This window comes from Artemia franciscana, chromosome 1 (assembly GCF_032884065.1).
Source record: "Artemia franciscana chromosome 1, ASM3288406v1, whole genome shotgun sequence".
NCBI classification, from domain to species: domain Eukaryota; kingdom Metazoa; phylum Arthropoda; class Branchiopoda; order Anostraca; family Artemiidae; genus Artemia; species Artemia franciscana.
The window spans coordinates 15,265,402-15,287,392 of NC_088863.1; the positions used below are offsets into that span (position 1 = coordinate 15,265,402).

Sequence of the window (21,991 nt, forward strand, 5' to 3'; positions counted from 1 at the left end):
TTAAGTAATTTGCAAGATTAAAAAGAAAGAGAAATTGGTCAGAGGTTTGTCAGTCGACTTTTAACGTGTAAATAGACAGTCCGACAGATTTGATACAGCGCAACGATTAGTTTCTATAGACATGATGATAAAAAGCTTATTAAAAACAGTCAAATTAAAGCGTTCACGCTACAATTTTGAAATATTTAAGACAATGTCTATTGGGTATTCTGATAGTTCTGGGTACTCATTTGACTGACCATATTTCAAAAAGTAAGCGGCACAAAAAAATATGGTTCAATCCTGCTTTCTAATTCTATAATGAGAGGAAGGTTGAAAAGACTAGGATACGTTTTCCATATTAAGGAAGTCAGATTGCTAAAGATCGTCCTTTACAGCCGTCTATCCATGACCAAACGAAAAGCACGTCTCCGAATGCGATGGGAAGAGGACTTTAAAAAGAAAATAAAGGAAATTGGGTTTTCAAGGAAGGGTGTAAAGAGGGAAGCTTAGAATGGATTAAGATGAAAAGAGGAATAGCGAAAGATGTGTTGTCCTCAGGTGATTCAGTGCTGATGTGAGTTGCTAATAGCAACAGTAGTAGAAAGGCTTCTGTAATAAAGTTTGATGTATACACCATTGAATAATGGTTTACATAATATAAGAAACAGGGAGCAAAATAATCGGTAACAATGTATTTTTTTTTTATTATTAATATCAAAGGTCGCAAAACTATTTTTCCCGGCGAACTAACTAAGTTATCATGAGCTAAAAAAAGATCAAACAATTCTTGGTAAACTCTAGGTTACTATAACTCTTATTATAAGAGTTATTATAAGATTTACTAGGTTACTTGGTAAACTCTTACTATAAGCACGAGCAGCTTGTGCTTATAGTAACCAAAACTCTAAAACAAGAAATTTTCATAGCGACAGATTTACCAAAAGAATATCCTTTTAAGGCTGATTCCAGATAGTGTGAAATACGCAAAGGAAGAAAACACCCTCAATAAAGGTAATATTCTTGATGAGAAATACACCATTAAATTCACTATGACAGAGAACCCTCGTGCTGAGACTCAAAACTGGAGTCTCATGGGCACATGGTCATGGGCACACATTAATTAGTTTTTTTGTTGCTGTTTTTTTCACAGATGATCGTACCAAACTGATGCTCCTACAGTAGTGGGAGAGGTTTCATTCGAACGAAAATTGACAGTTCTAGAGCTCTTTTGTAGTAACAAAAGAAATCGTGCCAGGGTACTGAGTGGCGTTTAATACTATTCTATGGCACAAATAAACAATTTTTCCCGGGTACCTGAGTAATAAAAAGGTGCATTTTTAAGCACAAATCGACTAAATTTGACTGAATATTCAGGTAAACATAGATGGCACGAGACAAAGAGGTGAGCATAATTTTCCTGCTAATCTCCAACCATTCTTAGAAAAAAAAAGGACTAAACCTATAGTATGGGTACTGAGGGGTGAGAGTTCCCATCTTGTTATAGAATTCTAATTATAGAAATATTGAAAGCCTCTATTCTAAGATCAGAATATCTCCAATACTAAATACTGGCGCTCCAAAATGCTGAGAAATATGTATTAAATTTTTTCCAGAGAAACTGTCTAAGGATGGGTTTTGGTGCTCATTTGGCAACAAGACCGTATATCAAACAATAAGTTATTATTTGATAGGCAACGTTTTACGGATGAAGTATAACAGATTGTCAAAGATCAACCTGGACATCAGTCTGAGGCCAAATGAAAAGGAAGTCGCCCTCAAATAGATTGTAAAGAAGTCAACAGAAAAGATTTAAAATAAACTGGAACCTTAACGGAGGAATTGAAGAGTGAGACAATGAATGGCTTGGGATGGAGGAAGTGCTTACGCAGCTGTGTTGGCCTTGTATGGCCTAGTGCTGCAATAAGTTACTAGCATTAGTAATAGTAACAACACTAGGGCAAAAATCTTGTCTTGATTCATATAAATCTATAAGAAAAAGATGCATTACTAATGGTCCTTTAGTTTCTCACAGATTCCTAAAGAATTCTTTATAGATTAAGATTAAGCATCTAAATTTTAAGTTAAGGATTCATTGGGATACTTTAGGGTTTCCTAAAATATTTGATAAATTCCAAACAACTCGCTTAGTTTTTGTACTTTTGTGGGAAGTATGCAGCTCCTCCCAGAAGCAAAACCCTTCGTACGTGCCTGACAGGGAGCACAAACTTGAATTGAAGGTGGATCAGAAGTTCTTAATTAAATTTAAAAAGTATATACCTTAAAGGTTTAATTGGAAAACGTCTATGCACATTTATAGCAAGCCAATACTGGACTGTGGTGTTCCAAACTCTCATTGAGGCGCGAACAGTATTCGTCACCTCTCCAAGCCACGCATCCACATTCTGAATCGTCTTGAAACACAAATCTTTTTCTTCACTTATTGCATCCTCTTTATCCCTAAAAATAAATAATACGGTCAATACAACAAAGAATGAACTAAAATAAACAAAATAATAGAATAGCATAAATAAGTAATATAATTTATTAGATTACTAGCCGCAGAGCCTGTTTGATCACTAGCAGTAAAAGGAAACACTGCTGCCTATATGTTTCAAGAGGACCGGAGAAAAAACTTTTTATTTATTTCCTCAAATAAAAAATTTGACGTCATCTGACTCGGGGGGGGGGCATATACTATGGAGTCACATAATAGCTATAGTATTTACAGCCGTTAATTTTGGTTCAGAAACAAAGGTGCTTCGAAAGGCAAATGAAGATTTGTTAAATATTTTTCAAAGAAATTGTCTAAGGGTAGTTTTATGGTACCTGTTTGACTGATCGTATGTCAAACGGGAAGCTAGAGGAGATGGCAGTTCCCTTTGATTGTTGTTTTTCTCCCATTAAACTTCACCGCCCTTAGAATTTCACCGCCAATGTAATAAGAAATAGTCACTTGGCCCCAGCTTATTTTAACCCTATTATCATGCGATCTTGAGACTAAATGGGCATTCTAAATGGTCTTAAATGCCGCTTCGGGGTTGACTTTACCATAGCATATTTCATATACTTTACTGATATACGTCATTCTAAGTTATACTCCTACTATACTAGGGGGGGGGAGCAGTTATCTTCGATTATTGTTTTTCTCCCCTTAAACTTCAAGTACAAATTTTTTCTAGGACTAGAGTTCAGCTCGTATCATGATTTGAAACCGCCTTAAGTGAACACAAACTTATTTGGAAGACGCAAAAAATGAGGTGCTTCTCAGTTTCTGAACGTTGAAATAACTTTGCGGGTGAGAATAATAACAAATTGCCTGATAAATGCTTCAATAAAGTAAATTTGGTTTCAATGATAAAATACTATTTTCTATCTTTCGATGCTCTTCCTTCTTCTTTTGCAACGTAGCGAGGTATGCGCACCACCATGAAGCTCCTTTCACCTTCCCGTTTTGTTTTCTTTTACTTTGCAAGGGTCAATATTGCGGGTTTGAAAAGACACTCTTCATTACAGTGAACTAAACTGAACTAGACCAATATATATATATATATATATATATATATATATATATATATATATATATATATATATATATATATATATATATATATATATATATATATATATATTTATATATATGTTGTTTCTAGCGATCTTGATTATAAACTAGAAGTACATACTAAAACTAATTCATCTGAAAGTTGACATAGAGCCTGCCCACCCATTTCTCTTTCAGGAGCACAAATTCATAGAAATATAGAGTGGAGGATTGTTTCAATTTAATTAAGATACAAAAATACACTTTTCAAAATGTGAGGGGGGGACAATTTGGTTTTATTAATTAAATGAAAATGCTGTTTTTCAAAATCTAGGGGGCAATAAAATTTGGAGGGTAGGTAGTAAAACTGAGAGGGCAATGAATCCCCTCACCCAATCTTTAACACCATCTCAGGCCCTTCATGACCCTTTTAAACCTGCATAAAATAATTCGATCTTCAACACTTTCTTTGCTCATTAAAGATAAAATCCTCCCCTTTAACTATCTCCGTTTCTTTCAGCCTACCATGAATTCCTCTCTAATGCCTATTTTCCACTCATAAAAAGGATCATGTCAAACTTTACATCTCGAAAGCTTTCACTTCAGCGAGTTTGACAATAAACCAACTCTTTCCATTCCTGAGGCGAAGAGTTGGGTAAAAATGAGAAAGTGCGTAAAATTACTTGAAAGTTAATATACAAGATTGCCTTTCACATCTAAGTTGAGGGGTTAACAGAAAGAGATTAGACAAACATTAAACAAAGAAAAAGAGACAAAGAAAAAAGAAACAAAGAAACAAAAAAAGACAAGCGAAAGGAGCTCAGGTATCATATGGGACCAAGTTCCTTTCGTTCTCTTGTTTCTTAGAATAGAGTTCATGTGTTTTTCTAATTTTTCATGTAATTTCCAAGTTCAAGTTCAATTTATTTCCATAAAATAACAAAACAAAAACCACCATTTGGCCCGTTGGCCCGATAGCCCGTTATTTGGAAAATGACATAGAATAAATAAATAATGTTAAAACTTTGTATAACCATGCTAAACAACGTCAAAATACAAATCTACAAGTTAATGAAATCAACTCACCGACAGTCCCCACAAAACGACGACCCTCATATCACCCGACAATAAAAAAAAATTTAAAATTCTCTACACCATCGAGGATCCAACGCCAACAAAACAACAGTATTAGTATTTTTTAAGTTGTCTAATGTAGTTTTTCCGTTAGCCAAGGCTTCTGGATTTGAAACAGAAATATTCGAATAATTATTTGTCTTTAAATGCAAAATAAATAATTTTTTCTGAGATTACTTTCTTGATCAAAGTTTATACCAGTGATCATATTTTTATTTTAAGTATACATTAGGCAATAAATAACCGAGATAGAAAAAAAAACTCAATGAAACATAAAAAACTACGGCCAGTAAGAGAAAAAAAAAACTAAAACGACGCGGATATTTTGCCTGTATGTAAACGAGGTTACTTCAGCACAAAAGAAACAAAGATAAAAAAAAAACTCAAATAAACTAAAAACAAAAAAATACCACCGATATTAATAAAATATAATTATCACAACTGATCCACATAGGTCACAGAGGCGATTGGAGTTACTTCGATGAGAACACCAAAGCAACTGAGTAAACAAGTATAAAAATGGAAATGAAGTTGATTATTTTGCCTCGAAATAATCCTATTGTTAGCTATTATTGAAGCAATTCTTTTTGGTCTGGTAGGTAATCTCGTCCCCTGGTGATTTTGTAAAATCTTAATTCCCTTCTTAACTATAGGTTCATTTTCCAAAAGAATATAATTTAATTGCGTCAATATTTAAATTTCCCGTATCCCTGTTTATTAAAAGATTGGCAAACATATGTCTTTTTATTTGACAATTGTATTTTACTGATATTGGTGGTGATTTTATTTGTTTTTAGTTTATTTTAGTTTTTAATCTTTTCTCTCTACTGGCCGCAGTCTCATTTGTTGTTTTCCATTAAGTTTTTTCTCTTTTTGCTTTTTTTTGTCATGGCTGGCCAGTTCGGCTTAAGATCTTTCATACAATAGACAATACAGCGAAATTCTGGTTTAGAATTCTACTCGAATTTTTGTAAAGAACTTAAGAATCAAAACTCGGTCCAGAAAATCAACCCGAGCTGTCCACAAAAACCCATTCAGCATATCACGGAAAATACTGCAACGAGGCTTAAGGAATCATCGAAATTGCCTCGGGTAGTTTACTTGAAGTTCGATAATAGGATATATTGGAGTTATATTTCGTATATTCCCAGAGAATATACGAAAATCTTATTAGCATCTTATTAGCTTCTTTTCATTCGCGTTCGTCTTTTCCCCATTTTCACAATTAAATTAATATTCAAATTTTATTATTTTAATGTTAATTTCAAATAACGTATGAAACCAAAAAAGGAAAAGATAGTTGAGAAAACGTGGATTTTGTCAGTCAGTAGCAAAATATCAAGACAAAAAACAAGCAAATATTTCGACAAGGACCTCCGCCAAATCGTCCTCAGTGCTAAAAAAAAAAAAAAAAAAAAAAAAAAAAAAAAAAAAAAAAAAAAAAAAAAAAAAAAAAAAAAAAAAAAAAAAAAAAAAATCTAACCTTTCGAAGTGAATTAAACAAGAGGAGAAACATACAAAATAAAAGAAAAACATGTCGCTTCATTTTATTTGAAGAATAGAAAGGTATCTAGAGATTACGTTCACTAAAACAAATCCTAGCATTAAGTAAACGTAGTGTTTGATTGAAGTGTTTTCTGATGGTCGCTAATATAGGTTAATTATATCTGTGTTTTTCTTCTGGTGTAAATACCCGTATTTCCCAGTATTAATTGCTAGTATTAGGTAAATGTAGTATTTTATTTCAGTGTTTTCTGATGATCGCTGATGTAAGTTTATGATATCTGTGCCTTTTTTGTGTTCATGGCCGTATTTTTGGCTTTAAAATACACTTTATCTAACTTTTTTATTCGAAAATGGAAAAATTATGAAATTATGTGCAGAGAACAAGAATGGAGAGTGATTGTGATTTGCGACGCACTTTGAAGGATCTGTAAGCAATCTATGTTTACAGTGGAGAACACGTGATTAATTCTGTTATTCACCTAGATGTTCATAGCATTTCAGTTAACAAGCTGACGGACAAGCATTTGCTGTTATCTTTTGCAAATTACGCCGGGGGGTGTTCGGTGGAAGTTGGATAAGGGATGCTGAAACACACTACGAAAGATTCAGAACATATTTGAACTAAGTTTAATTCATTAAAATTCAGATTTCGAATTAAATACACAAGTAAAGTGAAATCGTAAAGCAAATTAAAATTTAAACCGAAAAAGTAAAAATAAAAATATATTATTCCTTTTCGTCAGTAAATGAATTTTTAAGCACCATCCTAAAGTAAAGCCATAATATTAAAATAAAAAATTAAAATAATAAATAAAGTTGACTCACACTATTATTTCATTTGAGTTTTTTAATCAGCATTTGATTTTGCTGGGTGACACAAGATGGCATTTTCAGCCAATTTTTTTCTCAAAAACAAATTCGAGTTTCCTCTTTTATTACTTTCAAATACTCAACGGATTAGTAACATTCATTTTTGTGGTCCCATGATGGCCATTTCATGCCATGAAGCCCATGTAAAACGGCCTTCTTAGCTTTTTGTGCTTGGGACAAATTCGAGTTTCTTCTATTGTCAATTTCAAATACTCCATGGATTACTGATGTTCATATATAGCTGCCCCAAGATGGCTTTTTTATGCCATTAAGGCTGCATAAGATAGACTTTTTTTTATAGATAATTTGAGCTTACATTCTTATCAGTTTCAAACATTCATTGGAAAATTGCTCCTCATTTATTGTTAGCCAAAGATGACTTTTTCAGGTCATCAAGGCCACACGAGATAACGTTTTAGATTTTTATTTCTTAAAAACAAATTTTATTTTCCTCTCTAATCAGATCTAAATGCTAAATGATTAGTGGAGCTGAAGTATTTTTGGCCCAAGATGGTGTTTTTAGGTCATCAAGCCAACAAAAGATGGCTTTTTTGGTTTTTTTTCTTGGAGATATAATCAAGTTTCTTCTCTTCTCACTTTCAAATATTCAACAGATTAGTGGTGCTTATTTATTGTCGGCCCAAGATGGCCTTTTTGTGCCGTCAAGGCCACACAAGAGAGCTTTTTGGAGAAGCAAAACGAGCATTAAAATACTCATTGGATTAATACGACAATTTCTTGGTAATAAAAAAAAGAACATTTGACACTATGACATAGGGATTGCAACATAAGTTTTTCATCAGAAAGACTTATGTTCCACTCACTAAAATAAATCTAAAGGTAGGCAGTAGCAATCTCTAGGGAGAGACTATCACATTACAATTCGAAATTGAAAGATAGCTCAGAAACAGATACAGAGTTGCGACTTATCGCAGATATGAGATAAATCCCCTTTTTCTTATTCCTACTTTAAACGAATAGAAAAATCTATCTTTCAGATAAAGAGGGGGGGCTCTGACATTGCTTTTAGCTTTTAATATTACATATGATTTGTCATGCGGTAATATCATCCTTGAAAATCTCTCTGTAGAAGGTCAAGAGGGGGAGAGGTTTGCTCGAGATGAGGGGGCGAAATTGGAGCGTTCTGACAGTTGGATCATAGTTATTTAAGATCGATTCAAATGGTTTGATAGTGTGATCATAGATGTCAAGTTCGATCCTAAATTGAATTTGACTAAAATTGATTTTAGTCAACTCCTGCCGTTCATAAAATTGAACAGTTTTTTTTTTTTTGATTTCATGATTTTAGTCTTCTATTGCCGTCTATAAACTTTAACTATCTTTACGATTTCCTGACTTAGTCCTCTGTTGCCGTCCATAAAATTTAACAGTTTTTACGATTTGATGATTTTAATCGTCTGTTGCCGTCCACAAAATTTAACAATTATAGCGACTTCATGATTTTTGCCCTCGGTTACTGTCCAAAAAAATTAACAGTTTTTACGATTTCATGATTTTTGTCCTCGGTTACCGTCCAAAATATTTAACAGTTTTTACAATTTCATGATTTTAATCCTCTGTTGCCATCCACAAAATTCAACAGTTTTTATAATTTCACGATTCTCTGTTGCTGTCCACAAAATATACCGGTTTTTACGATCTCAGGATTATAGTCCTCTGTTGTCGTCCACAGAATTTAATAGTTTTTACGATTTCATGATTCTAGTCCTCTATTGCCGTCCACAAAATTTAACTATTTTTACGATTTCCTGACTTTAGTCCTCTGTTGCCGTCCATATAATTTAACAGTTTTTTCGATTTGATGATTTTAATCGTCTTTTGCCGTCCACAAAATTTAACAGAAATTATGACTTCATGATTTTTGTCCTCGGTTACTGTCCAAAAAATTTAACAGTTTTTACAATTTCCTGACTTTAGTCCTCTGTTACCGTCCATAAAATTTAACAGTTTTTACTATTTGATGATTTTAATCGTCTTTTGCCGTCCACAAACTTTAACAGTTATTACGACTTCATGATTTTTGTCCTCGGTTACTGTCCAATGACAGTTCTTACGATTTAATGAGTTTAGTCATCTGTTGCCGTCCACAAACTTTAATCATTTTTACGATTTCCCGACTTTAGTCCTCTGTTGCCGTCCATAAAATTTAACAGTTTTTACGATTTGATGATTTTAGTCGTCTGTTGCCGTCCACAAAATTTAACAATTATTACGATTTCATGATTTTGTCCTCGGTTACCGTCCAAAAAATTTAACAGTTTTTACGATTTCATGATTTTAGTCCTCTATTGCGGTCCACAAAGTTTAACTATTTTTACGATTTCCTGACTTTAGTCCTCTGTTGCCGTCCATAAAATTTAACAGTTTTTTTTTTTTTTTTGATTTCATGATTTTAGTCTTCTATTGCCGTCTACAAACTTTAACTATCTTTACGATTTCCTGACTTTAGTCCTCTGTTGCCGTCCATAAAATTCAACAGTTTTTACGATTTGATGATCTTAATCGTCTGTTGCTGTCCACAAAATTTAACAATTATAGCGACTTCATGATTTTTGCCCTCGGTTGCTGTCCAAAAAAATTAACAGTTTTTACGATTTCATGATTTTTGTCCTCGGTTACCGTCCAAAATATTTAACAGTTTTTACAATTTCATGATCTTAATCCTCTGTTCCCATCCACAAAATTCAACAGTTTTTATAATTTCGCGATTCTCTGTTGCTATCCACAAAATATACCGGTTTTTACGGTCTCAGGATTATAGTCCTCTGTTTTCGTCCACAGAATTTAATAGTTTTTACGATTTCATGATTTTAGTCCTCTATTGCCGTCCAAAAAATTAACTATTTTTACGATTTCCTGACTTTAGTCCTCTGTTGCCGTCCATATAATTTAACAGTTTTTACGATTTGACGATTTTAATCGTCTTTTGCCGTCCACAAAATTTAACAGAAATTAAGACTTCATGATTTTTGTCCTCGGTTACTGCCCAAAAAATTTAACAGTTATTACGACTTCATGATTTTTGTCCTCGGTTACTGTCCAAAAATTTGACAGCTTTTACGATTTAATGAGTTTAGTCATCTGTTGCCGTCCACAAACTTTAATCATTTTTACGATTTCCTGACTTTAGTCCTCTGTTGCCGTCCATAAAATTTAACAGTTTTTACGATTTGATGATTTTAGTCGTCTGTTGCCGTCCACAAAATTTAACAATTATTACGATTTCATGATTTTGTCCTCGGTTACCGTCCAAAAATTTTTAACAGTTTTTACGATTTCATGATTTTAGTCCTCTATTGCCGTCCACAAAGTTTAACTATTTTTAGGATTTCCTGACTTTAGTCCTCTGTTGCCGTCCATAAAGTTTAACAGTTTTTACGATTTAATGAGTTTAGTCATCTGTTGCTGTCCACAGAGTTTAACAGTTTTTATGATTTCATGATTTTAGTCTTCTATTGCCATCCACAAACTTTAACTATTTTTTACGATTTCCTGACTTTAGTCCTCTGTTGCCGTCCATAAAATTTAACAGTTTTTACGATTTGATGATTTTAGTCGTCTGTTGCCGTCCACAAAATTTAACAATTATTACGATCTCATGATTTTTGTCCTCGGTTACCGTCCAAAAAATTTAACAGTTTTTACGATTTCATGATTTTAATCCTCTGTTCCCGTCCACAAAATTCAACGGTTTTTATAATTTCACAATTCTCTGTTGCCGTCCACAAAATTTAATGGTTTTTACGATTTCATGATTCTAGTCCTCTGTTGCCGTCCACAGAACTTAACAGTTTTTATGATTTCATGACTATAGTCCTCTGTTGCCGTCCACAAAATGTAAAGGTTTTAAGATTACTCCATAATCCGCACGACTGTATTTAATTATTGGACTTAATTTCAAAATTTACTTAAAGGTTAGAATGAGAGCTAAAAACAGGACAACGGCCCCAAAAGTTTTGGCTCTATTATGAAGAAACATTTTGCGTGGCCCATTATAATATATAAATTCTACGGGTTTTCAATGATTTCAGTTCTTTGCTCAAGGCAAAAGTTTCAAAATCTCTAAGAAAGATTCATGAGTTCGTGAGCTTTTCAAATTGACATAGATTCACGACTGTGATGGACGATTTGAGTTATTGTTTTTACTTTTAGAACGGCCAAGATTTGTTCCAAGGGCTAATGGGGAACTTAATTTCGACTAACAGCCTGAGTGGTCTCAACTCTACAAGAAAAATCTTGCGTGACTTTTGAGTGGATCTGTATAGGAAAAATAATAAATATATCCTACAGATTTTCCATGATTTCCAAATTTGTGGGTCCAGCACCGTATTTGGGTTGAGACTGTTGAGGATAGGCACCAAGACCGGCTGATATACAAGCTGCTTCAGACATGATGAATGCAGAATAGAGACGCATACGAAAGGTGGAAAATAATGGGAACAAATACCAGATACGAAACAGGACACTCCTTTCGGTGAAAAATTCTTCCTTTGAAACGTACTGAAAAGGAAATACAAGAAACGTTACTTAAATTCTTGAACTATTAAACACGGTTCGAATAGAAATTTAGAAAAAAGAATCTAGTAGACATGGCTACTGGCCATAAGAAGAGATTGCATTATTTTTAAAAGTTTTCTGCGACTTCTTTTTTTGGATTCGAAATTTTTTTAAAAACTGACTTGCTCTTAACTTAAGAAAATAAAAAATAAAAGTAATAGTTTTTATTTTAGAATTAAAAAACGTTTGGCTGAATCTTAACCTGATTCAGCTGATTCGTTTTGTCTTTTTTTCCAGTAACAGGACTGATGCCTGAAAATGTTGTTGAATCTACATTCTATTATTACTGTTTCAAAACACAAAATTCTATTTTATTTGTTTTTTTTTCTTTAGCCATTTCTTTTTTTGTTCTCTCGATCAAACATTAAGTAATTAAATCGATGAATGACTATAAGCCTTTAACAATCTAATTTCGTAAGCAACTTGTATGTCTTTTTCTGCACCCAAACTTTGATATAAATTGATCATAGACGAATAGATCCGAATACATAAACCTTTTATTAGCATATGATCTGCCTAGGATTCCAGATATATATATATATATATATATATATATATATATATATATATATATATATATATATATATATATATATATATATATATATATATATATATATATATATATATATATATATATATATGTATTCGAGCCATCCAGAACAGACTTCCTTCCAAAGTCCTTTCGAGTAACTACAATAGCCTTAAAATAAATAAATCACTAATACCTTTTCTAACCATCAGGCAAAAAAAAGATCTTCCTTCAATCTGACCTATTCAAATAATGTCCCATGTATGCGCACACAAATAAAAAGCAAATTATTGAGTAAAAAAAAAGGTGAGAAACAAAACAGGCAAAGCATTTCGTTTACAGACTTCGAGCTCGACTATTTTTTTCCTTTTTTACCAAAAGCAGATTACTTGTGTGTACTGTAATACAGAAGCTTTGGATTAAGCTGAATTTGTACACTGTTGTCATTTTGAGAGGAAACATTTCAAAAGATAAAAAAAAATACCAAAAAGATCATTAAAAAAGATCATTTTTTCGTAAGGATAAAATCCAGAAATAAAACTTCAACGAAGTTTAAGAAAGAATACTTTGAAGAATTACTGTCTCATAAAATAACCGTCATTCTTAAATAAAATTTCATCACAAACTCTATAAATATAAAACATTATAATAGTTAATAATAATAATAATAGACTAAAGAGAATAAACAAATCAATCAAGTCAACAGATCTTCAGCCTAGAGCGTAATAAAAACCAGAAAACTTACACGTTACATTTTCCTACAGAAATTCTCCGTAACTCTTGCGTTCTTGCGTCAAGTAAAGAAAAACAATACAGAAAAAACAAAACAGGAACACCATATAAAAGAATAAACACCTTTACCTAACCTACAGCGCCAATACAATTTTTTAAATAAATGGAATGATTAAATTTTAAATGCATATTTCAAATATCCTGGATTCTAACGAGCTGATATTCACTTCGGTAACTTCTTTGTTGACCGATAAAAAAGCTTTCAGATTGGTAATTATCTGGATCACTCCGTTTCAGATGAGGGCTCAAACAATTGTCTCTGTGACAAACACAACAGTATTGAAAATAGTTAAAAGCTTCCTACTTGAGTACTGGTAAAAATTTACAACTGTTTATTTTATTTTGACAGTTTTTTAGTGAACGTTTAGTTTTTTAGAAAATGTTTAGTTCTTTAGAGAACTTTTTTATTCTTCTTTTTAATTTTCAAGGAAAACCAAAGGACATCACTTCCAATTAGGGACAGTACGAAATCATGCAGCAACGTCCCTTTTAGTCTTTTTTCATCTTTTTCCAAAATTATCAACGGACAAGAAATATATGCATAAATAAAAAACAAAAAAAGTTGAACGGCATTAACGTACAATTTTCCCTTAAATAAAGAGAATTTCTAAGACATTATTGAGCTAAATATTTTCCCCCTGAATAAAGAACAGTTCAGGCTGTCGCTTACCTGCGACTTGAGCAGCCTACCACCTAAACCTGCAGAATAAATAATACGCAGACAAGGAACAACCCTTTCCTGCAAAGAAGTCCGAACAAGTAAAGTAACACTGATAAAACAAAATAAATAAATTTCGACTGAGTGAATTGTACGCCAACGTCATGATACGTGTAAACAATAAAAAGCTTCTAAAAAAAAAACTTGGCTGACATAAAAAAAAATACCATAGATGTAAGCGTGAAAAAAGAAATTGTAAAGTAGCACTAGCAAAACACAAATAGATACATTCAAACATCATATACTCAGCCTTTTACTCAAAATTATTTAGATATGCAAAAGTTTGCAGTAGTTATACGAATTTTAAAGACAGATGACAAATTTAAGTCACAAACCGATCTCGAAAGGTTTTTCCGTGAATAGGAAAAATTTAGCTTTCAATATAACAAACTTTTAAATAAACATACAAAAAGTTATCTAGTCCTTTTAAAGGAAAGTTGACTGTTGAAATATAATGGTTCCCAGATTAAGGTAAACAGGAAGGGTGTGCGAAAGCACAGTATGGTTGGCCTCCAGCTCCCCATTGCACATCCTGGCTAAAGGCCAAGAAACGGAGATCAGCACCGCCGGTAGGGACTCTGAAGTCCAATGCCGCATTCTCTTTTGTTCTTTTTTTAGAGAGTGATAAAGCTGTTTGTCTTCTAACCCACCACTGGGTTTTTCAAACGCAAAACTGTTCTAAGAATGTTTTTCGTCTCATTGTGTTGTTGGTTTCTAACACGAATAGATCTAATCTCGTTCTGTATGTATTTTTTGATGATTTTATTAATATATGATTTTATAAAGATCTTATGATAGGCGCGCGGCTGAGCCTGGGTCAAGAATTTAAAGCGCCGAAACCACCGAGGAGCTTCAGACAAGGATAGGATAGAGGGAAAGTAGTCACTTGTTATCTCGTTACCCAATAGAGAGAAGCGGTATATACACAGATTAGGAAGAAAAAAAACAAGAACAGACTATACTTACAGAGAGCGGGAAGAAGTATGATAATATAAGGAATAGGATAAGGAACAGAGGGACAATGCTAACTCGATGAACGGCAGATTTCAATGTTGGAATGTTAGCATATTTCTTTCTTTCTATGGCATCTTCCCAAACTCGAAATTTGTAATATGGACCTAAAATTTGGAAAAATAAAAAATAAGTCTTTTCTTTTATGTGGGATTACTCACATTTCCACACAAAGTGAGAAGAGAAAACTTGTAAAGAGAAAATATGAAGAACAGAATAAGAATCATATTATTGTTCACATATTCAACAGAGTTGAAACACTAGTGTTGGACTTTAGTTAGTCCAACACAATTTAATTAGTTGGACATAATTAGTAAGAATGTTATGATATTTATTCATTACTTTATTTATACGTTTAACGACTGGAAGTTGGGAATTGCTCGTGAGTGAAACCGTCTATTGTGCCACTTGCGCTATGGCCCCAGCAACTGTACACTCTCTAATCTACTATTAAAACTACTAATACTGACAACTCGTCAGTTAACCAAGGTATCTGAGGCGGGTAAAACTGCAAACACTCCTCCTCCACCCAATATATTCATATCTTCACTCCCACACATGAAGTTCCACCTTCCTGTGAATGGTTTCTTATGACCTCTTTCCGCCACATTAAAGGCCGTCCTATTTTTCGTTTGGCTATACGTGGATGGTCAAAACACGTTATTTTTACAACCTCATTCACTACCATTATACTTAATCCGTAAAATATGACCCAACATTCTAAACGGCACCTGATGTGAACGAAGCTGCACACACTTCTCCTCCATCCCGACATATTTATAGCTTCACTCCCTCCCATGAAGTTCCAACTGTCTTTGAATGTCTTTTTATGACCTCTTTCAGCCACATTTGAAGCCTAGATTTTCGTTTGGGTTCAAGAGGACAGCCAAAACATACCATTTTTCGCAATCTCATTCGCAACCATCATATTTCATGCTTAAAATATGACCTAACACTCTAAAATTTTCTTTCATTATAAACCAAGAAACTGGAATCAAAGTATACTTACCGTGCAACTTAATGTTGACTAAATGATCAGTCAAACGAGTACCAATATGGTAATACGTTACTATGATTACACTTTAGATTACTATGGACACAAGGACAACGTTTTTTGAAGTAGTAAGGAGTGTGAAAATGAATCTAATTATTTGAATTGAGCTTAAACAACCATAGATATACTAAAACTTTTTAATGAAAAAGAATCCCATATGTAGTGGTACAGTTTCTTGTAGTACGTGGCGCAGAATTTAAAAGAAATAGGCTAATCGTGGCTGGAAAATCAGGAAAAAAAAGCAGAAAACATACGGCATAGCACAGCTTAAGGAGGTGAAGCTCTCTTTTGTAGGAATAGTTGTTTTCAGGAATCAGCATATTGTTAACGTTCGGATTTTCACTAAAGAGACGCTTCGTCAAATTACATTTAAATACTTATCAAGGTTCAACATGGCAACACTGACGAAAATAAGGTAAAAACACCTAAAGAAAAAAATTTTTTTTTTAGTACTTTAAAGCAATCTCTGCGTGAATTTTTCTTGTTTCAGAATAAACCTTGCATAACTGTAGACCCTAGGGAAGAAAAGAACAACAGAAACACCTACATAGCGGATAACTTACGTTTTGATCATTCTTTAATTCAGATTATCTCAGGTTAAAATATAATTTTACCTAAAATTGGCAACCAGTAATATAAAGTCTTAGGCGCTACTCAAATAAAGTTAATATTTATGGTATGGTTCTAGTCACACCTATGAAACTGAATATTATGTCTTGTTATGACCAAAAGTTACTATGACTGACCGTGTTATTTTTTGGCGTTCTCTGAAACGGATGTAAAATGACCACATCTGGTTCCGTATTAATCCCGGCTAATTTTAAATTCCCCTATACCCACTATTATCACTGGCAAAGTGACTTTTGTTATCGATTCAAGAGCTTAAATTTCCTTTAACAAACAATGAATAGTCTTTTCATTGTGCATCGTAGAGTAAAAATTCCCTTTAGACGCTGATGACATCTAGGGATAACTACCTACAGATAAATTTAGTACAGCAAGCAAATTAGTCAGAACTAGTCACCTTATCTTGTTGCTATAGTCAGTAACTGCTAAATACTTAAAATAAAATTGTTTATTTTGTAGAATATAGAGATAGGAAATGTCTTTTTTTTTAACAAAATCGCTTTCTTTTGGATTTCCGCGTAAAATCAGCTTGGTCAGATAAACTGGTTCTAAAGTTGGCTTAACTGGTTATGGCAGTGGGCACAAGGAGGACAAATAATAATTAATGCGTATGACAATGGCATAGACGAATCTTATTTTGGATACCTGTTGGAATTTAAATTCCTATGTTTTAGCAACAACTTTTCCCTATCATGCTTTCACTCTATTTTACAAGCCGTAACTAGTTCTTCTTAAAATTCTATTTTTAATAATGTTTATTTAACATTTTAATATCTTAGTATAATTAAAATTCTTAACTATTCTATCACTGCAAAAAGAGAATTAATAAATGGTGAACTTTCTGTTCTGTTTTTTAATTCTCTCGTGGGCAGTTTGGTTACTGCATTGTTGATTTTTTTTTTTTTTCATTTCTAGCAGAATAAAACTTACAAGTACATTTTTGTATACTACTCGCAAAGAAATAAAGTTGTCAAGTAATTATTTTTCAGCATTTAAGATTAAACAAGAATGTTTTTAAAGATTTAAAAGTCAACCAATAAGCTAAATTATTGGTTCAGGGCGGAAGACCAAGAATAGTTCAGATTGCAAAAACGAATGCTGAATTTTTCAACGAGATAAGAACTTAAAGTCCAAGGAGAGGGGGCAAGACTTTCCATTACTTTGGAAAGACAAAAAAAAAACTAATCATTATTTTGATTTAGCAGAATTTTAAAGAACTATCTAAAACAGGGCTTCAGGTAATTAAGGCGATGGTTCAATAGAGTTAAAAAGTATTAAAAGAAGACAGCAAAAGAAGTTTAAAAGAAGTTTAGGTTTAAAAGAAGACTATTAACTTCTTCATGACAAAAGACATAAAAATACCAAGTCGATGTTCCGTGTTCACTAATAAGAGTTGCCGTGTTTGCTTTACTGAAGTGCTCGATGGATAGACCGAGGTCAGTTTTATGATCAACTGGCTGTACCCTGCTAAATCCAAGAGGGATTTCTCAGGGTGGAGCGTCAATTATTGATATTCGCAGGAGGGTTAGTGTGGCGGCATCTTCCAAGATGACCCAAGTCACGACATCTTGGAAGCAACATCTTCATTTTGAACAGTATCGCAATTTTAAAAATCACTTCAGCAGGATAAATAAATTTTGTGACGATAAAAACATGATTCATTCTATTGATCCAGAGAGCCATTTTGAAACGAATTTACAAAATAAAATACGTTGTTGATGACTTTACCTAGATCAGTCTTTACCTAGAATTTTTTTATTCGTCATTAAACAGTATTGCAATTTCAAAAATCTCTTCAGCAAGATAAATAAATTCTGTGAGGATAAAAACACAATTCATTCTATTAATCCAGAGAGCCATTTTGAAACGAATTTACGAAATAAAATAAAATATGTTGTTCGTGAAAGACGTCAACACCATATCTAAATAAGACTACAAACGAAAAAATGTTCATCTATAAAAGATGTCAGGAGAGTCATTTTTAAATGAATTCTATAAATGAAAAAAAAAATGTCAACGAAAGATGTCAGCGCCATTTCTAAGACTAGAAAAAAAGGTCAAGAAGCTTTTCAATAATCGTTTCAAGATGATCGTAATGACCAAGTACAGAAGACAATCATAAAGAATGCTCCTCGTTGGAAGACAAAAGGCACAAAAAAACTTTAATTGGGATAAAGACAAGTCATCAATTAACACACGCAAAAAGTTGCAGACTTAAAGATACTATTTAGAGAAGATAGATTTTCAGATACTGTTTAGTCAAGCTAGGTTCTTTACTTTTCTTAAAATCTTACAACGTTCAGTCGCCTGAGGATGCCTGTGTTACGCAATTTTGCTAACATGGGTGAGAACCCCTCTTTTTTAAAATTTACATTTGTCTTTACTTCTTCGGCGATTTGAATCTTTTTATTATTGAAGCTGGGCTGCGGTGATTAAAACCTCAGGATGCAATTGTAAGCAAAAAACTTTAAAGAAAGCAAACATTTATCACTAATGCAGCTAACTAATTTTTAATTATAATTAATTGACGGCTTATTACAATTAATATTTAACATAATTTACAGCAAATATTATTATTAACTGTTGATATGAGCCAAGATTAAAAGTAAACTGATATTTTTTTTCTGTGAATTATGACTGATCGAACCAAAATGGCATGAATAAAGGGGATTTCCCTATGAAAAGGGGGAATCCCTTCTGACAAAAAAACACTTAGTAACTTTTTGTTAAACTTAATTAGTCCTTTTAGATTTTTTTTTTCGATGAAAAATTATTATTTTTTTCCGTTCTTAGCTTTCATCTAAATCATAAGTGCCATTGTCAATAAAAAATAATTCAGACCATGCGTTCCTTTCAGACCACGTGGTCCTTGAAATACTCGGAATATCTATCGAATGACAGGAATAAGATTGAAGGCTTAAAAAAGATAATTTAAGATCCAAAATAGTAACTAACCAAAGATTTTTGCATGCAAGAAAAAGGTATACAGTTTAAATAATCAAACCCTTTACAATATATTGTCAAAAAAAGTGATCGTCGCATAAGAAAACACAAGCTTGGAAATACAAAGACAAATTAACGCATAGAAAACAAACAGAAGAAAAACCTGTTAAAATTCCGATATAGCAAAATCCATAAAAGATGACATCAAGGAATGTTGGGTTCACATCCCAATACTTGCTCTCAAGCTCGAGTTTTGTCATTTCTTCTTTATTCGTTTGTTCACTAGCTTTGACAATAGCTCTTCGTCTTTGATTCGTATCATGAACTTCAAATGCAACACCCACCATCTGAAAAAGAACACAAATGCGATCTCAACTGTGATCAAGAGTTCGATGAGGAGTAAAGTAGACAAAGACCACTAAAACAATAAATTCTGCAAAATTAAAACACTAAATTATTTCCACTTGTTCAGGACAAAAACTGAGTGAGAATACTCTCTGGGCCTACAATGTAAAGGACGGTCGTGAGCAGTAGTGGCGAGAATATAGGATTTAGAGCTAACATAAGTGTGGCTCAATCCCGCTTTCTAGGGCTATAATGAAAGAAAGGTTGAGATGGCTAGACCACGTTCTACGGATGAAGGACGACAGATTACCAAGATTGTCCTTTGTGGCAAACCGTCTGGGGGTAAACGGAAAGCAGGTCGTCCTCGTCTGAGGTGAGAGGATGTCATAAATAAAGATTCAAAGGAAATGGCAGCTTCCTGGGAGGGTGGAAAGAGGAGAGCTTTGAATAGATTGGGTTGGAGGAGGAGCGTGCGTAGCTGTGTTGGCCTCGTGTGTCGGCTTAGTGCTGCGGTGAGTTATTAGTAGTAGTAGTAGTAGTATTTGTCTCATTGTTAGCCCTAACAAGAGAGCCCAGGAATGGGTTAGAGGCACTAACGTATCTAGGATTTATTTTCGGAGGGGGGGGATTGGGTACGAACAATGCCGGGAGGGAAATACAAAAAACTTTGGGAGGGGGGTGTTAAAAAAATGTTTAGGATCATTAAGCTTACAGTGTACAAAAGTTTTTTACATATATTTTTGTTACTTTTGCACGAGTCAAACAAAACTTTCGGGGGAGGGGGGTCAAAGTGGGTAACCCGTATCCTCTGAATATGGCCATGTTTAGAGGTTAGTTTAGACTGTGTTTAGACTAGGGATAGGTTACAGTGGGCTATTCAGGGAAAAGAGCCACTTCCGCGCTAGGCATGGCCAGACTGGATGAAACTGAGTCAGTAGATGATGATTTCAAGGTGATGATTCTGCTCAGATCTTTTTTTTTTTTATTGTTTCCTTTGGTATTCAGTCGTGAGGATTCAGTCTGAGCAGGTGTCTAATGCATATATGATCAACAAAGTGTATATCCTGACCGTCAAATTCTTATACTGGTTGAGTTTTATGGCAGCACAGGAATCAGATCAGTAAACGAATTTGCACTCAGTTTATCGTCTGAACGTTCATCTCTCCATTTTCCGTACTTTCAATAGAGACGAAAAAAGATTCGAGAGTCTGGATTCCCTACATCCCCAACATCTTTTGCGATTAGCCGAGGTATTCAAACTCCTTGAATGGTTCAAACTAGCAGTAATTCCGCGACAGGAGTGATTGAAATTCAACGGTGGCCATGGCTATCATCTTCTCGATTTTACCTGCAGTCCTATGGAATATATTTGTTCATTACAAGCACTTCCCATTTCCGATCTTAGGAATAAATGTGAGAAACTGGTTTCCCATTACAGACTGTACGCATCAAGCCAATTACCGATTAAACACTTTCAAGATTCAATTGGTAGTCCCTTTACCATAATTACATAAAAAAAACTAGTTTTTTTAACAGAAATTACTCCGTATATGAAATGGGTTGTCTCCTCCGCAATTCCTCGCTCTTTACGCTAAAGCTTTTAATTGTTTTAAAAAGCAAAATTGTGGCAAAGACTCAAACTTTAGCGTAAAGAGCGAGGGATTGCGGAGGGGACAACCCATTTCATATACGGAGTAATTTCTGTTCGTTTTAAGTTTTAATGTAGCTCCTTACTTTCAGTTAAAAAAAAAACTACTTTTATTATGTAATTTCTGAACGTTTTTGAATTAATCCATGTTTGATTTTGGCTCTCCACACATAAACTATTAAAATGAAACTTGCATATTAATTCCTTTTTTGGCTAAATGGCTTTCACTTAGTTTTGATCAGACGATTTTGAGAAATAAGGGGTGGGGAAGGAAGCCTAGTTGCCCTACAATTTTTCGGTTACATAAAAAGGCAACTATAACTGTTAATTTTTAACGAATGTTTTTATTAGTAAAAAATACACGTAACTTAAGAATTAACTTACGTAACAAACTTTTATATTCTTAAATTTTTATTATGTATATGAGGGGGTTTGTACTCTCGTTAATGCCTCGCTCTTTACACTAAATCGTCAGTTTTATCCCAATTCTTTAAGAATGACCCCTGAATCAGAAAGGCCGTAGAATTAATAGTTGAAATTACTAAAAATACTATAGCATAAAGAGCGGGGTATTTATCTCCTCCTAAATACCTCGCTCATTATGCTTAAGTATTTTTAGAACCCCTCATATGCGTAATAATCTCTGTTCGTTTTAAGTTTCAATGCTACTCCTTACTTTCAATTGAAAAAACTTTTCCATGTTTATTTTTTCA

At 33.4% G+C, this 21,991-nt stretch overlaps 1 protein-coding gene across 4 annotated transcripts in view; it reads right to left on the minus strand.

Annotated features, from left to right (window-relative positions):
• LOC136026191 (lysophospholipid acyltransferase 7-like) overlaps window positions 1-21,991 on the minus strand; it is a 150,295-nt gene that overhangs the window by 87,804 nt on the left and 40,500 nt on the right. For all 4 annotated transcript variants that reach the window (XM_065702514.1, XM_065702521.1, XM_065702529.1 and 1 more), the window contains 4 exons: window positions 19,449-19,632; window positions 14,617-14,768; window positions 11,340-11,551; window positions 2,260-2,439 (listed from right to left, as the gene is read on the minus strand). In XM_065702514.1, the coding sequence (XP_065558586.1) occupies window positions 2,260-2,439; window positions 11,340-11,551; window positions 14,617-14,768; window positions 19,449-19,632 (728 nt within the window). The remainder of the gene's footprint in view (window positions 1-2,259; window positions 2,440-11,339; window positions 11,552-14,616; window positions 14,769-19,448; window positions 19,633-21,991) is intronic.